Consider the following 18,158-nt stretch of genomic DNA (forward strand, 5'->3'; position numbering starts at 1 on the left):
TTTGTAATTTTTCTTTATTATAATTTATAATTATAATAAATATATTTAAATAAAATAAAATAAATAAATAAATGGACACACGGACGGAAGGACATGCACAAATCGACTCAGAAACTGATTATATGTATATCCCCAAAAGGAAGTATGGGTCTATTTCATTCCTTTTTGTATGTTACATACAAATGCACAAAGACAAAATACCGTTTACCACACTGTGGTGTAGGGTAAAAAAACTGAAATAAAATAGCGTTTTGGGATTCATTTCATTTTCAGCAAGCAACTGAGGCAGCTGAAGAAAAATAACCCAGTAAAATGTTCGATAACAAATCTTGAGTTGAGTCATAGGTGTAATTGATTTGTCATAGCATCGTTTTTATGTGAATCAACAACGATTTTTACAAGGCAGTGACGGCCACGGGTCGAAGACTCATTCGAGTCAAAATGGCCGCGGCCACTCAAATTTACGATGAGCAATGTCATCCGAAACGCGAAATCATCCAAAGAGTTGGCCCCACACGGAATATCAATGGTTGCAAAAAAAAAATCATTACTAAATAATGGGTTTAATTTATGTTGTTAAAAAAAACTCGCCTGTCGACGATGAGAGTTGAACACACAACCCTAGGATTTGGAAGTAGCTTTATTTTGTTATATTACTTTGTAATATTACATTGTAATAAGGCAAGTTACGCAGTACCAAAATCTTATCGCCCGATAAGTTTAACATCTTTTTTACTCAAGACAATGGAACGGACAGTCGATACCATGATCAAGAGCAAAATCCCCAACGACATGTTGAAATATAAACAACATGCATACGTGAAAGGTAGATCAGTGGAAACCGCATTACATGAGGTAGTACACCACATAGAGAGGACCTTAGAAATGAAGATGTACACACTCGCAGTTTGCATCGACATAGAACGTGCTTTCAACAACGTCAGCACGGAAACGCTGATCCACTCCTTAGACGAATTTCGTGTAGACAGAACGCTGAGGAACTGGATAGACGACATGCTAAGGGACAGATGGATAAGCTGCGCGCTACATGACGTAACAAGAAGAGACAAAGTAGGGCAGGGAACGCCACAGGGGGGATTTTATCGCCGCTTCTGTGGGCCACTACCATAAATAGTCTACTAAGGTCCTTAACCAAAGAAGGATTTGAACCAGTCTGTTATGCAGACGACGTTATAATACTTCTAAAGGAAAGAATCCAAATCTACTCTGCAGGAGAGCCGAAGAGGCTCTAAATATAGCTTACAATTGGGCTAGACCAAGAGGTCTTAATGTTAACCCGGAAAAACAGAGTTATGTCTTTTCACTAGGAAAACGAAATTGGGCTCCGTCGAGGAACCAGTTTTCCTGAATAAGACATTAACTATATCTCCAACAGTTAAATATCTGGGGGTAATTCTAGATAGGAAACTCAAATGGAAAGACCATATTCAAGAAAGGGCTGCCAAAGCACACAGATGTTGGTCAACTTGTAGAAGGGCTATAGGCTCAAAATGGGGTTTTAATCCTAGAATGATACACTGGCTATACAGAAGCGTAATAACACGGATTCTTACTTACGCATCTGTTATATGGTGGACAGCTATGGACAAAAAGTACAATGTGGAAGCATTGCAAAGAGTCCAAAGAATGTGCGATGAGGACTACACCAACTAGGGCTTTAGAGACAATTCTATTTGTCCACCCAATAGAAATACAGGTAAGGTATGAAGCAGCCATCGCGGCTATAAGACTGAAAGCGATGAACGAGTGGATCGAAAGAGACCGCCAAACATACCACCAATGCATATTACGGTTCACAACGGGTGAATCTATAAATCAAATAGTATCGGACCGGATACCAGAATCAAGTGAAGTAGCTCTGTGTGAAGTTCTAATACCGGACAGAGATATGTGGATCGATGGAACCCTTGCACAGATTCCCGCTGGGAGCAGCGGGTTTACGGACGGGGCTGTGTTAGGGGGGAGAACGGGACTGGGTCTTTATATCGTAGACACGGAAACGAGGATCTCCCTTCGTCTGCCGGATCATAACACGATCCTCCGGGCCGAAATCCGAGCGATCACAGAATGTCTGAACTGGTTTAAAACAAATACAAGGCCACTCACAGTTAACATCCTTACGGATAGTAAAGCAGCAATTAGAGCTATAACAAGTAAGGCAACAATATCGAAAACTGTCTTAGAGTAGCAAACTCCTTAGCAAAACAAGCCAGGGAGCTACCTACAGTAAGTCTAGACAATGCCAAACCTTTAAAGGCGGCGCGTATAGAACTAAACGCTTGGGCAAAGAATGCTCATGTATCCCTATGGAATAACAACGAAAAGGGAAAAACTACAAAAATCCTATGGGGAAACCCAGAACAGGACAAAACAAGTGACCTCCTAGTGATGAGTAAAAAGGATATCAGTAGACTGATCGGTGTCCTCACAGGGCATCTAGGACTACAAGCGCATCTGCACAGGATAAGCTGTGCAGAGAATAGTGAATGCAGGGCATGTGGCGAGGATAACGAAACGTTGGAACACTATCTCTGCCACTGCCAGGCTTTCACAAACTTGAGAACTCAACTAATGGGAAACGACATAATTACAGGACTCGACCATATCAAGGACATCGGGTTCAAAAACTTGAGGGACTACGTCAATGGGACGAAACTCCTAAACTAACAACAACAACTTCCAGGACACATAAAATTAGAGCGCACAACAGGCCTCTTCAGGCTTAAGTGCATGCCCTTTCTTTTTAAGGACATGTGGTGATCTTGAATCACCCCTCTTCTCAATCTAACCTAACCTTGTAATGGGTTACATAATGACTAACGGATACGAATTTTTACTGGGTATTGTACCAGAAGCCTGGAATGTTTGCAGGGTGCAGAAGGTAGGAATGCGAATTGCATAGGGCGATTTCCCTCCTATCACCAGTAGCGAAGAACCTAGGGGCAATACTCCTTGCCTTGATGAGAAGAAGTTGTCTCTCAGTTGCCGAACATTAGCATTAATTACCAACAACACTCAGTACCACGTACCACGGATATAGCAATCCCACGGTAGTGGGTTCTTTGTACCGGATTGACCCGGGACCAAAAGTGTTTCGGCCAGCGGCTGCCAACCCAGCATCAAATATATGGTGCTACAACAACAACAACGGATATAGTATTACACGCTATACCCACACACTGCAGTCGAGGACTGAACCAGAACATGCCGTGCGACCAAATGGAGGCTCTTGACCTATGGAAAACCTTCAATGCTGTTAGAGAAAAGTATCAGTCGGCTTTACCGACAGAGATTGAAATACTTTTTTCCAAAATAAAACTTATGTATTTAAGGGGGTTTTCAAAATTTTGGGCGTATAAACCGACAAAAGTATGGGTAGAATTAAAGCTCAAAAATTTGCGGGGTTATCGATAGATAGGGCTTTTTTATCACACTAGCCTACGAAAAACACAATATCGCTGTAAACAGGGCCACTAGGAACACCTTCGGTAAAACGGTCCATAGGATCCTCAAACCACACAAAACTGTTGAACATTTGTGTGGGTGGTACCACAAGGATTGGACAGATATGACCCAAATTTGTACATAAACTAAGTTTCGACAATATTTAAAGATCCAAAGTTTGGACCAAATCGGTTGCTACGTCTATGAGAAATCGCGCGTACCATTTTAGCGAATATTTTCGAACTTTTGTGGGGGAGGTACCGGAAGGAGTGGACTTATATGCACCACATTCGAATTTCATCTAATATTCAAAGAAATATTACAATATCCAAAGTGCGTTAGTCCAGCAGTATTCGGTTCGAGCTCTCCAACCACTACATATGGTGCCATAGGGGTTTTTTTACAACTTTCGGGCTGTTTTCTCAAGAAGTATGGGCTTGCCCCTGAAAGAACTTTTACTAATTGAGACAGTGAATGCAAGTTGTTTTAACAAAAATCAAAGTGATTCGAGAGCAGGATTTTAAGTGAATTTATGCAAAATTTTGTGTGGGAGGTACCCGAAAGAGTGTAAAAATATAGTCCATATTCTAACCTGATCTATATCTGGTAGATATATTGGGATGTGTATAGTGTAGACCAAATCGGTCACTACCTTTAAGAATTGTCGTGCGCACAATTTTTCCGTGCATTTCCGAACTTTTGTGGGGGAGGTACCGGAAGGAGTGAACCGATATAACCCATCTTCGAACTTACGAAAGCCAAATTTTGGACCGAAAAGCTTGATCCGTTCGAGAGTTATCGTGCGCTCCAGCCAGACAGACAGACGGACGGATATTGCTAAATCAACTCCAAATTGTCTGAAACGGATTTCGTCCAAACATACTTGGGGTCTAAAACCATTATATACCCTCGTTAGCATAAATGCTGAGGGTATAAAAAGTCGAAAACCGGTAAAGTGGAAAAGGATATACTTACATATATACAGGTGGTAGGTTATATATCAACATTGCTGATTTAGTGCATTCCTTCCATCTGAGCATTGTGAAAATATCCGCACTAATTGGTCTATTCCGTATTACGACAAGAGTCGTATCGCGTTGTCAGTCGTCTCTGCGACAAATTTTAAAAATTGTATTACGTTAAGCGATCGAAAATAATCGCCGATAACGATGTAGCGGAGCGTTTTTATACCCTCAGCCTTTAGGCTAAAGAGGGTATTTACACTTTGATACGACCAAAAATGTGCCTCATCGAAATAATGGTTTTAGACCCCAAGTATGTTTGTACGATATCCGTTTCAGACAATTTTGAGTAGATCTAGCAATGTCCGTCCGTCTGTCTGTCTGTCTGTCTGGCAGGATGGTGCGCACGATAACTCTCGAACGGATCAATCGATTCGGTTCAAATTTTGGGTATCGAAATATTTTGTCCAGATTCGATTTAAGTTCGAAGATGGGCCATATAGGTCCACTCCTTCAGGTACCTCCCCCACAAATGTTCAAAAATTGTCGCAAAACTTGTGCGCACGATAACTCTTGTAGGGAATAACCGATTTGGTCCATACTTTGCACATCGTGTAATTTCTACCAAACTTAGATGAGGTTCCAATATGGACTCAATCCGTCCACCCCTTCATGTACCTCCCACACAAAATTTCGGAAAAGTTCAGTTTAGGACCAGGTCTCGAATCGCTCTGATTTTTGTTTACACAGGTTGTATTGGCTGTCCTCTATACGACGCTGTAAGTTTCATTAGGGGCAAGTCCATACTTCCTGAGAAAATAGCCTGAAAGCTACAAAAAACCCTATGACACCGTGTGTAGTGGTTGGAGCGCAAGATAACTCTCGAACGGAACTGCCGTTTCGGTCCAAAACTTGGCTTTCGTAATATTTTGTCCAAACATAGTCCAAGTTCAAAGATGGATTATATCGGTACACTCCTTCCGGTACCTCCCCCACAAAAGTTCGAAAATGTTCGGAAAATTTGTGCGTACGATAACTCTTGAAGGGAGTAACCGATTTGGTCCATACTTTGCACATTATGAAATTTCTACAAGACTTAGATGAGGTTCCAATATGGACTCAATCGGTCCACTCCTTTGGGTACCTCCCACACAAAATTTCGGATAAGTTCAGTTTAGGACCTGATCTCGAATCGCTTTGATTTTTGTTGCAACAACTTGTATTCACTTCCCCCCATACGACGGTACAAGTTTCATCAGGGGCAGGTCCATACTTCCTGAGAAAATGACCGGAAAGTTGCAAAAAGCCCATATGACACCTTGTGTAGTGATTGGAGCGCAAGATAACTCTCGAGCGGATCTTCGTAATATTTTATCAAAACATAGTATAAATTCGAAGATGGGCTATATCGCTCCACTCCTTCAGATACCTCCCCCACAAAACTTTAAAAATGTTCGGAAAAATTTTGTGCACGATAACTCTTGAAGGGAGGGACCGATGTAATCTATACTTTGCACGTCCCAAAATATCTACCAGATATAGATCAGGTTCGAATACGGACTATATTTGTCTACTCCTTCTGGTACCTCTCACACAAAATTTTGGATAAGTTCACTTTAAGAACTGCTCTCGGATCACTTTGATTTTTGTTGAAGCAACTTGCATTCGATACCTCCATTACGACGGTAACAGTTTTCTTGGGAAAACTATGTCACCATATGTGGCGGTCGAACTGTTCAACCGATTTGGTCCAACATTTGGTCTTCGTCATATTATATCCAGTTAGTTTCATGGGCAATACCGGTCCACAACTTTCGGTACTTCTCCCCAATATTTAAAAAATTTCAATAAAATGCTAGGATGATATCACTTGAATGAGGCAACCAATTTGGTCCAAACTTTGGATATTTGGAATATTTTACAAAATTTAGTTTAACTTTTAAAATGGCCCTATCGGTCCTCCCTAAGGGTACCTGCTCTATAAAAGTTCAACATTTGTGTCTTAGTGCATTTTTGCGGCAACTTCAAATGTCCAAAAAGGGCCATAAAATTCTGAAGAGGCCTTAAATACATTCGATCGGACAAGTTTCGCTTTACATTGGCTGAGGGTATATATCTGTCGGCAAAGCCGACTGACACTTTTTTACTTGTTTGCTTTGATTTGATGAGAAAAAATATCAGAACAAGTTGTACGCAAAACTAATAGTCTTCTAAAATGATAAGCTCAGTGGAACTACTTTTGGTGATAGAGAAGAAAATATAGAAAATATAGCTCTAAAAAGCCATATCCGTCAACTCCTTCCGATTCCGACAAATACTTTTTTACTTGTTCTATATCTTCCCAGCAAAATGTTCGATGCCAAAGATGACATTCAATCATGGGTGCAAGTGATCTAGCATGTCATCTTTTTAGCATCTTCATCGATGAATTTTATATGAGCGTGGACCCCAAAAGATGACGGGGGTTATCATGAATGAAATTTCCCCGTGAATTTCGTCTTTCCGCCGTTGCAACTTAAGGGAGAATGTGAAAAAATTCACGGGGAATTGTCGTTCATGATAACCCCCGACGTTCTTTTCTGGATCCTAAGCATGTCATTTAACCAATGCGTTGACATGTCATTTCCACCAATGCTTTGGCATGTCATTTCCACCAATGATTTGACATGTCATTTTCACCAATGCTTTGACACGTCATTTTCACCCATGCTTTGACATGTCATTTTAAAAAATGCTTTGGCATGTCATTTTCACCAACCCCTTGGCATGAAATTTTCATGTATTGTTTGGAAAATGGAAATACTGTATTGAAATATGGTTTTCATGAAAAACAAAACTCTTTATTAATTCAAACGAATTCATGAAATAACTACAATTAATTTATCAGTTTAGTTTTTCAAAAGTTTACATCCAAAATTGCAATGTAATCACCACCGCTGCAACGCAAAAGATTACTTCCTCCATTCTCCGCAACTGATATTCTTTCATCTTACAAAAGGTTTTTTCAATTATATTCCCATCACCAGTTCAGATTTCGACATGGACTCCAAATGCACTCCTTTAGTATTTTTATTTCTTAAATTACTTTTATTTTATAATTTTGTTATTTTATAACAACATTTTGGTAATTTATACTCTTTTGTTTAGTGACGCAAATATGTAGGGGTCTACAACCCGGCTTGCTTTAGGGATCTCTAAGAACAAAATGTAACGAACGGGGAGGAGAGACTTTTTATGGAAAATACCTTTTATGATTAATTAATTTATTTTTAATTGTTTCTTTCCAAAAGTAGTTTCTTCTTTATTTTCAGATTCTTGTTCCTTTTCGTTTCGGACTTTTTTTTCAAATTCCAAGAAGCGAGATTTGATTGATTTCATTCTATGTCAGATTTAGAACAGACAAGGGAACTTTTAAAATAGCAATGTGTGCAGTCCGATTCTATTTTTAGCTCGATGGTTGGGACCTCATATAATACCAATTGTTTAGAAGTTTTAGTTGTTTGATATGCAGGAAATGTAAGACAACATCACGACGACAGTTCTAACAACTTTGGTCTGTTCCAGAAACTGCAAGAATCTACTTATTTTTACTATGATAACAATTTTTCATTTATGTTATCGGAAAAAATAGTAAAAATTAGTAGATTTTTGCAGTACTGGAACATACTAAAATGAAAATAAACAGGTTTGTAAATAAAAACACAAACATCATCTCTATTGGATCGATGGAATGGGTACAAATGCTGATGAAAAGATCGGATCTTTCACGACTTCCTTTGCATTGGTTCAAATCCTAATGAAAAGATCGGATCTTCCACGACTTCCTTTGAACCAATGCAAAAGATGACATGAAATCACGTCATCGCAAAGAACCCCTTCCGTCAAATTTTGCTGGGTTCTTATATATTAAAAATGGTTAAACCCCTATAAAATACAGAAACAAAAAACTATAAAATCTGAAAAAAGCATTTGCTAATTTCAGTATTTGTTTTATAAAACAAAACGTTGAATATCCTTAAAATTACGCTAAAAACAGCTGAGGTTTTCTTTGCGGCAATTGCACATCCCACGGACAATGTTCGCATGAGCTCTCATAGCTGCCAAAATGATTCGAAATTGATGTTAATTCCATCTGAAGTGACAAAAACTAATAAGTAATTGTCGTCATAAACATAAAATATTTATCACTGTCGCCTTTTTAATAACAAATGTCCATGATTATTTTTTTTTGCTCAACTCCCTGTTTTCTTCGGTGAGATTACTCACAAAAAGTTTCTTCACATTCTCCTTTTTTGTCACATATGGTAGCTAATTTTTTCGTGGAGGTGAGTTTTGGGCGACTTATGTTTGTTTAAATCAGCGCCTTTACGAAAACGTTAAATACAACTCTCTTTAAATACACGACTTGTTTCGCACTTGGTGACGGTGTTGATCTGGTGGACTGGCTACATACCTTCCCTAAATATAGGCTGTATTTGTATGTATTCTATACAATTGCCTATTCCCTCCTTCTTCAAAATAAAACAAAGTTGATTTTTTTTCAAACATTTTATTATTTTTTTGTGATTTTTTTGACAATTTTTCTCATTTTTTATTTTTGAAATATTTATTTTTGTTGTTGTTTATAATTAAATATAAGTCTTACTTTCAAGTACAATCATTAATAATAATAATTTATAATTCCTAAATACAAAAAAATATATGGATGAGAAAAAAAACCTAATCGTAGAACATATCTTTATAAATATAATAGTAAATCAAATTAGAAAATAAAAAAATAGGAAAAAAGAGAATTGGACCAAGAGGATACGTTTTGCAAATTGTGTGAAGAGATACTAACAAAAATCCAAAACATTAAGAGAGGGGAGAAAGAAGTAAATAAAGGGGGAGGGGCTGTAACAAAATAAGTAAAAGCAACAGTAGCATAACAAGATATTAAATGTATTTATCATTATTATTATAATTTCTTTTTTGTTACATTATTTTCATATACACAAAATGTTTTTTTATACCAAATAATATAGAATTTTGACAAGATTTCTTGATTCTTTGTTGTTATACACATTTCTTTGTTTAGTTATCATTTTGTGGATTTACATGTTGTTTGTAGGTGGTGGTGGCATTGTGGTTGTTATTTTCGTTTAAAAAGAAATAACAAAAAAAGAATTAATAAAAAAACCAACAAGGAATTTATTTTTAAGATCATCATCATTATTGACAAGTTATGGAGAAAAAAAATATTTAACAAAATGTATAAATGAAATATAAAAACATACCACTTTTTGCTTGAGACACGAGCCTTTTTTTGCTTTATAAAGTAAAATTAAATATGTAACATAATTTGTGTATTTAGTTATTAAAAAAAGTAAGAATAAGATTATGCAATATATATTTAGGTTGCCTAAATTAGGATTTCATGATCGCAGAAATAAATTCCATGAGTTTTTGTTTGTTGTCTTTAATTTAGTTTTGCTTATTTTGTAAAAATATGTATTTGTGTACGTCATTATGTCAAAATAGTGGGTTCGTTCTTGTTTAACTCTTGCTTTTTTTAGATATTAACAAAATAACACAGTCTAAGGGCCTTTGTTATATGTGTACTTTTTCTATCTGATTGATTTGAGAACCCAAAATAAACCAATTCGTAGGCATTACAAATAGAATTTTTACATTGAAAGTTAATGCCAAGAAGCTCCTCCTCAATCATCCCTTTTAGCTTTAAGTTAACCGGAAAGACATAAATCTGTTCGGTAAATCCAAAATATACAGGCATGTCACAGAAATCAATTCCGATCGAAAGTGGAATTGATTCCGTATTTAGCTTCTTCAGAAAACGAAAAACGAAGAATTTTTCGGAATGAAACCACTTTTGATTTTGCAAACGGAATTGTATTTTAATTTTTTTAAATTAGCCACATTAAAACACTTAGAAATAATAAAAATGTTGTTTTATTAACAAATTTACATTTAATTTCATATTTAAACTAAATAACTAAGTTTTCCGATTTCACAAAATCGATCGGAATCTGAAGAAGCTAAAGCAAAAACGATCGAAATGAAATTACGGAATTGAAACCATTCCGATCGGAATCTGTGACATGCCTGATAATAAAAGAAAACTTATATTATGGGAGGGCAACTGTATTGCATGCAATACATTAATCAGATGGCCAATTAGATAGTCAAGTAAAAAATCCAACAATATACCTTTTAACTTTAGGGAAGAATCCGAGACAGTAATACGTAAATATTTTCAAACCCGCTGATCTCATAACATACATGCAATATAAAAAACTCGACCAACGGGCATAACGTCCAGACCGCCCAATTTAGTTTTTAGGCGTTGAGTCCGCTTTTAATAAAAATGGTACTAAGGTAAGGAGAATTTTGAACATTAATCAAATGGCCAATTAGATAGTTTAGTCAAGGAAAAAATCCAACAATAGACCTTCTAACTTTAGGGAGGAATCCGAGACAGTAATCCGTAATCAGTCAATATTTTCAAATACGCTGATCTCATAACATACATTCAATATAAAAAACTCGCCGAACGGCATAAGGTCCAGATCGCCCAATATAGTTTTTAGGCGTTGAGTCCGCTTTTCAAGGGGGGAAGTCCTGACTGATGCTTGGGTACTCTCATATATTGTATTTGAAATGGGCTTTAGTCCATGGGTGGAAGCTTTAAATCCCAGGCGAAGATCGACAACGCCATAAAGACTTACTATAACACCAAAAAATGGGAGTTGTGTCCTATTTAAATTGGCTTTCTGACCTTCGTTGGGAAGGTTATAACGCCCAAAAAGTGACATTGGGCTTTATGATATAAACTTAACTTAAACAGCACTTAACGCCCAAAATTAATACGACGTAATCAGTAAATATTTTCAAATCCGCTGATCTACCATAGCATATATGCAATATAAAAAAAAGTCGGACATAAGGGAAAATTTAGTTCTTAGGCGTTGAGCCAGTTTTGTTTTTAATAAAAATGGTATTAAGATAAGGACGATGTTGAACGTATAGCGGGCCTTAAGTCTCTACAAGGGGGAATTCGTAAGTCCCGACTGAAGCTGATATGAAATTTGAATTTGAAATGGGCTTCAGTCCATGCGCGACAGCCTTAAATCGCCGGCGAATACCAACAACGCCATGAAAACTTAGTCCCGGTCCACACTAGCGTGAATTTCATTAAAAAATTTCATGAAATTAGGCGTCCTTAAATCGAATTCCCCACTACAGTAATTTTATGATTTTACTCTACTATGGAAGTCGATCTAGAGACGCATAATTTCATGCAATTTTTTCAATGAAATCACTCTAGTGTGGACCGGGACTAAGGGGTCGATCATCGATAACAATTATCGTTGAGTGGCGTTGCCAGTTGTCAAAATTGATCCACGTATGGCAACACTCAACTGAAGTTGCGAATCTCAGTTGACGAAGCGGCTGTTTTTCAGCAACCACCAATTTTCAGTTGCAGTGACCATTTTCGAAGAAACAAGAAGTAAAATAGAAGGAAAAATAAACATTTTGTTAACAATTACTGATTCTTTGCATCATTAATTAATTTTGTGTATCGATATGGTGAAAATAACGACAAAGCAGCAGTTCGAAATATTAATTGATAAACTGAGTGAAAATCCAAACTTAGCCCGAGGAGTTCGGGTTTTTGGTGAAACCAAAGCCACAGCGGATGAAGCGTGGAGGTCCATTTCGGACAGTTTAAACAACCATGGACCTCCACACGAACACCTGAAGAGTGGCAGAGGGTCTGGATTCACTTTAAATCAAACATGGTCACGACCCGAATGCACAGAAAGAGAGTACAAAAGAGAACAAATGTTTTGATTTGTTATTGTTTTACAGCTTGGGTGAATGCAAACTTACTAACACACTGTTTTAAGTTGCTAATATTTTGAATACATTCATATTTTCTCCGTTCTCTTTTTGGTCATGTCTGCTTTAAAGCAAAGTTGAAAAAGAAAATGGCTCAAAATAAAAGAAACTTCAACGCCACTGGTGGTGGTCCATCACAAGAAGTGAATTTATCGCGTTTTGCCAATGAATTTGGTGACAAACCCAGTAGGTTGGGACAGCAAATAAAACTTGACGATCCGAAGATTCAATGGCCAGGTTATATTCCAATCTTGGGTTGATTTCCAAATTTGCTCCAAAACTCAGCCAAAATATTAAAATATAGTCCAGAATTCACAAAAGAGTTATCTAAAGCGCAAATTATTTTTAAAATAGTTTTTTTTTTTTTTTTTTTTTTTTTTTGGCGAATAGAAGTCACAAGTTTGAAAAAATACTGATCGATAACATGTTTATCGACCACCCAGTTGAGTTGACATTAATGGTACAACATTTCATCTCAGTCGCGCAGACATCTGACAACGCAACTCAAGTTTAGTGGCAATGCAAGATCGACCCATTACTTTAAAAACCAACAAATTTGGAGTTGTGTCCTATTTAATTTGGGTCTTCTGACCGTCGTTGGGAAGGTTATAACCAGGTTTTCCTTCGACTCCGATCCCAGGCCAGTAAAATTTGCTAGACTCAGACTCCAAAACCCTGGTTATACGGCCAAAGTGGCATTGGGCTTTATGATATAAACATATACTGCACACGGTGCTCTTGAGCCAACTTTAAATGGAAGGAGCTTACACCTGAGAACTTTTTGCGGATTCTAAAACTACAATTTTCATAGATTAAAAAAATCAAAAAAACAAAAAAAAAAAAAATGCCGGAGCGCTTTTTCAACAAATCGCGATTCAAGTTAACATTTCTCGGAGTTTTTTTTAGGTTTTCTCGATTTTGCTTGCAAACCGCAAGTCTTATCGAAATAGTACTACAGAAAATGTTGTAGCCTTGAAAATTCTCTACAAGATTGACTTTTAGGATATTGTCGTACGTTTTACCATTTTTGAGATATAGAGGTTCAAAATGGGACAATGCACTGACTGTATCGCCTACTTATAAAACAATGTCAGGTACGGTCGGTGCGTCTTAACAAACTTTAAATGAAATCCGCTTACACCTTGGAAGTTTTTGCGGATTCTGAAACAGCAATCTTCATAGATGAGAAAAAATCCAAAAACAAGAAAAAATTGCTGGAGGGATTTTTAAATAAATCGCGGCCAAAGTTCACATTTTTAAGTTTATTTTAGGTTTTCGCGATTGAGGATTGACCTTTATGATTTGTTCATAGGTTAACCATTTTTGAGATACAGAAGTTCAGATCACATTTTTAGGTTTTTTTGCTAGGTTTTCGCATTTGTGCTTGAAAACGGCAAGTCTTATCGCATTGGGATTAGAGAAAATCTTATAGCTGTGAAAATTCTCTATAATATTGGCTTTCGTAATTTGTTCCTAAGTTGTACCATCTTTGAGATATATAAGATAAAGTTAGGAAATTACAGTCATAACACTGTTTTATAAGGAGGCGATACTACAGTCAATGCACTGTCCCAATTTGAACTTATATATCTCAAAAATGGTAAGACCTACGACAATATTATAAAAGACAATCTTATAGAGAATTTTCACGGCTACAACATTTTCTCTAGTACTATTTCCATATGACTTGCGGTTTCCAAACAAAATCGTGAAAACCTAAAAAACTCCGAAGAATGTCAACTTGAATCGCGATTTATTTAAAAAGCGCTCCGGCGATTTTTTTGATTTTTCTCGTCTATGAACATTGTAGTTTCAGAATCCTCAAAAACTTTCCAGGTGTAAGTTCCTCCCTTTTAGAGTTGCTTCAAGAGCACTGAGTGCACTTAACGCCCAAAATTCTTTATGGTCGTTACGACTGTTGGGTATTATGTCTGTTAAATTATGTACTTCCTTGACATTTATCGTGTGAAAAAAATCCACTTTGAATAATGTCTGAATTGGCACACAAACGGGCATGCCTAAATCAAATCCATTGAAATTATTTTTAAACAAGTTTGGTCCAATGATATTGGGGTTCAAATTAATTTTTTGGGTCATATTTCATACAATATCAAACAGCTTTCGAGTGGAGCAATAAACCAAGTAAACATGTCCAAAACGATCTGTTGAAATCCTTTTGAAATGTGGGCTCTGAATTGACTTCTATTAATCTGAAACGTTTACTGCCAGATAAACCGGCATGGATAAATTGCCATTGAAATTCTGTTGAAAAAAGAGTTAGAAAATAATACGTGGGGTCCAAAACAAATATTTCTGGGACATATCAAATGGCTACTTCCTTCATGAGCAACTGTAAGCCAGCTAGACGGAAATTCTTGAAATTAATGTGAGGCGGATTTGGTTTAAATATACGTGGAGTCCGAAACAAGTGTATCTGGGCAACTGCCTTCATGAGCTTTCATGCACATCTCTTAGCCGGTCAGACTAATGGACATGGCTACATACAATTCATTGAGATTGTTTCAATATGGATTTTTGCCATTTTTCCACAATATTGATGCAATAAGAAGGGGTTCTCTAATGTCTATATCTTAGAAACCTACGATACGCGATGTCAAAGAATTAAATGGCAAAAACGTCATTGGGCTAAATGGGTTTGAGATTAGTTTTTCTGTCTTAGACAATGTTGTAGTAAAATACTAGAAAAAAAGAACTCCTTTCCTTTACCGATCCACCGCCGAAAATTATGAAAAAATTACCACAGGCAGTGCTTTTTATCCCGATTCCAACCATGTATTGCTTTTGTTGCGGAAATGTATACTTCCCAAAGTTCCACAATGGCCCTAGTCTAAAATTTTGGCAAATTAGATATTTTTCTCTAAATAGCCGGCCTTCGGGCGGAATTTAAGATTTCTCCTATGGACAGGTGCAAATCTCGGGAATGGGAACCAAATTTTCTTTTAAATTAAATATTTTTCTTTAAATAGCCGGCCTTCTGCCGGGATTTAGGACTTTCTCCTATGGACAGGTGCAAATCTCGGGAACGGGAACAAATTTTTCTTTTAAATTTAATATTTTTGGAGGCCTATATCTGGGGAATTATACATACACTTCAACAAAATAATACATCGTTGAAATCAGTATAAACATCAATATTTGTGGTAATTTTTTAATAATTTTCTGCGGCGGTTTGCCAAAATTTTAGACTAGGGCCTTTGTGGAAGTTTGGAGGCCCATATCTTGGGAAGTATCATTTCCGCAACAAAAGCAATACATCGTTGGATTCGGTGTAAAAAGTACTATCTGTGGTAATTTCTTAATAAATTTCTGCGGTGGTTTGCCAATATTCTCTACTAGGACCGTTGTGGAACTTTGGAGGCATATATCTCGGGAAGTATACATTTCCGCAATAAAAACAATACATGGTTGGAATCGGAATAAAAAGCACTATCTGTGGTAATTTTGTCGTAATTTTCTGAGTTGGGTCGGTAAAGGAAAGATAAGTAAAAAAAAAACAGTCGCAATGGAAACAAATTCCAAAAAATCTGTGGAGTGCATAAAAATCTCCTTAAATAACAATTGGAAACTTTTGTCTATTATTATTTGTTGTTTTTACGCCAAATTGTGGGCGCATAGTGCCAAAGAAAATATTTGTCTACCGTGAGTGAAACCGAGAAGTTCTATATGAATTTATTTGTTTTTAATTTCCGTGCGAAATCATTGCTAAAACCCAACAACAAACAACATGAGCTTTTCAAAATATACCAATTCAATGACAAAAATCGTTGTTCTCGAGGACTGATGGTATTCGCATTTTGCATTAAAAGACCTTTAAAAGCATTCTTTGTAAAACTTATTCTTTCTATAAACAAATTGTGAAATGTCTTTTTAAAAATGAACCCGAAAACGTTTTCTATCTAAAAGAAGTCCATTAAATCCTGCACAGATGAGATATAGATAAAACTAAATAATGGAAAGTATATTTTCCCTCTGAATATTTCAGATTTCAATGGATCTTCGCAAATTTCGTACCCTACATCTTAGGATTTTTAACATCGAATTTCAGAAATCACGACACCAAGGATCTTCAATGAATAACTCTCTCAGAGAAATGAAGGCTTTGTCGTTAGGTGATATGGTTGCGGACTGCTAGGTCATGATGGACCCCCCCCCCCATTTCCAAATTTGCATGAACAATGGACAATAAATATAGGCCGACTTCCGTATTGTCCGTTGCTTTGTATTCGTGCATGAAAATAGGGGTTATTAAATCGAGTTCCATACTAGAGTAATTTTATGAAATTGTAGTAGTTGGGAAATCGATTTAAGAACCCCTAGTTTCATGCACGAATACAAAGCAACTGACAATACGAAAGTTTTTTTTAGCAATTCAATTAGACTGTGTTATTTTGTTAACTTCTTTTTTTTTTGGTATGTATAAATTTGTCGTCATTATCTTGTTCTTGTTGTTCTTTGTTATTTCAATTTACAGTTGTTTGGTTCCATGTTCTTTTTTTTGTATAAAAATAAATACCAAAAAATTGCGGGCCAACAAATGTTATTTAAAATTTTTTGTTCGTTAAAATGTTCTTTATTTATTAAACTGCTGCTGTTGCTGCTTGCTGCCTGGATTCCAGTCAGTTTCCTTTCTGCACTTGTCGGTGTGTGGATGGGTGGAGGAAAAAAAGAGGAGAAGGAGAAGAAGAAGGGACAGGATTTCTTGTATATTTATATGTAAATAGACCCCTCACATGTATAATAAAACGGTCGTTTGTGGAAAAATGTTTCGGTTTATTAAAACTTTTCTCAGCTTTTCAAAAAGGTTCGGTTTCGTTTAGTTTGTTGTTCTCATTTTTCACTTGTTTGTTTTTTTATGTAAAAATATAGTTTTTTGTTTATTTTTCTTTTACAATTTTTATAACAATGTTTTTTTGTTTTCAAAGATTTATTTTTCAATTTTTTTCTGGTTTAAAGAGATTTCCATTTTTTTTTTGTTTTGTTTTTATTTTTCCAAGTTTACTTTTTTTACATAATTTCGTTTCGTTTTTTCGTAATGTTTATTTCTTTGTGTGTTTATTTTTCTTTATTTAACTAATTATGCCTTTTTGAATGAGTTGTTGTTTTTTTGTTATTTATATTTTTTATGATTCATTTCAAAAAATTAAAATGTAAAATAAAAAACGTTTAAGCTTAACAATTAATTATAGGTTTTGTAGTTGTTGTTTTTGTAATGGTAACATTTTTCGTTGGGGAAGGGTTTTTTCTCTTATTTTTGTAAAGTTGATAATGCAAATGATGAAGTTTCTTTTTTCTTGTTTGTGTGTGTTTGTTTTTGTTTTAAAAAGGGATAAAGGGGGTAGTGCCAATGACATGGTGATAGTCTGGTTTGTTTTTTTTACAAAGTAGAAAAGAGAAAAAGGTCACAAAAATAAGATTATTATATAAAATAAACGACTTATAATATACAAAATAAATAGATATGTATGTATGTTTAGATAAATATATCGAAATATTCGATATAAAAAAATATTGGAAGTGTTTATAGTATGTTTACCTATCATTATGAGGCAGCGCTAGCCAGCAATTCAGAAAATGCCTTGTCTAAACAATTTTTGAGCTCAGCATAAGTAACAATTAGAACTGATTGTTCATCACGGGACATGAGTTGAACCTGAAAAAGTTAAGAAAAAGGATTTAATAATATGTAAAAATAGCTCAACATATTTTCTTTCGGTTGAATGGAACAAATATTAATGGGCCAGAGCGTATTCCCATTCCCCCAGAAAGTGTAATTGAAAGGCATGAGCGCAAAGAACACGACTGTTGATACCT

The 18,158-nt window shown here is 36.0% G+C and overlaps 1 protein-coding gene across 25 annotated transcripts in view; it reads right to left on the bottom strand.

Annotated features, from left to right (window-relative positions):
* Window positions 1–17,369: 17,369 nt before the first annotated feature.
* PAN3 (Poly(A) specific ribonuclease subunit PAN3) overlaps window positions 17,370–18,158 on the bottom strand; it is a 159,378-nt gene continuing 158,589 nt past the window's right edge. For 23 of the 25 annotated variants that reach the window (XM_073985697.1, XM_073985685.1, XM_073985687.1 and 20 more), the window contains 2 exons: window positions 17,881–17,997; window positions 17,370–17,707 (listed from right to left, as the gene is read on the bottom strand). In XM_073985697.1, the coding sequence (XP_073841798.1) occupies window positions 17,887–17,997 (111 nt within the window). In that variant the 3' untranslated portion in view covers window positions 17,370–17,707; window positions 17,881–17,886. Of the gene's footprint in view, window positions 17,998–18,158 lie in introns of all 25 variants that reach the window. The other 2 variants (XM_073985688.1, XM_073985696.1) reach the window with 1 other exon arrangement.

The sequence above is a fragment of the Musca autumnalis genome, unplaced genomic scaffold (genome assembly GCF_047663935.1).
Source record: "Musca autumnalis isolate F117 unplaced genomic scaffold, ASM4766393v1 scaffold_4, whole genome shotgun sequence".
Taxonomy (NCBI): domain Eukaryota; kingdom Metazoa; phylum Arthropoda; class Insecta; order Diptera; family Muscidae; genus Musca; species Musca autumnalis.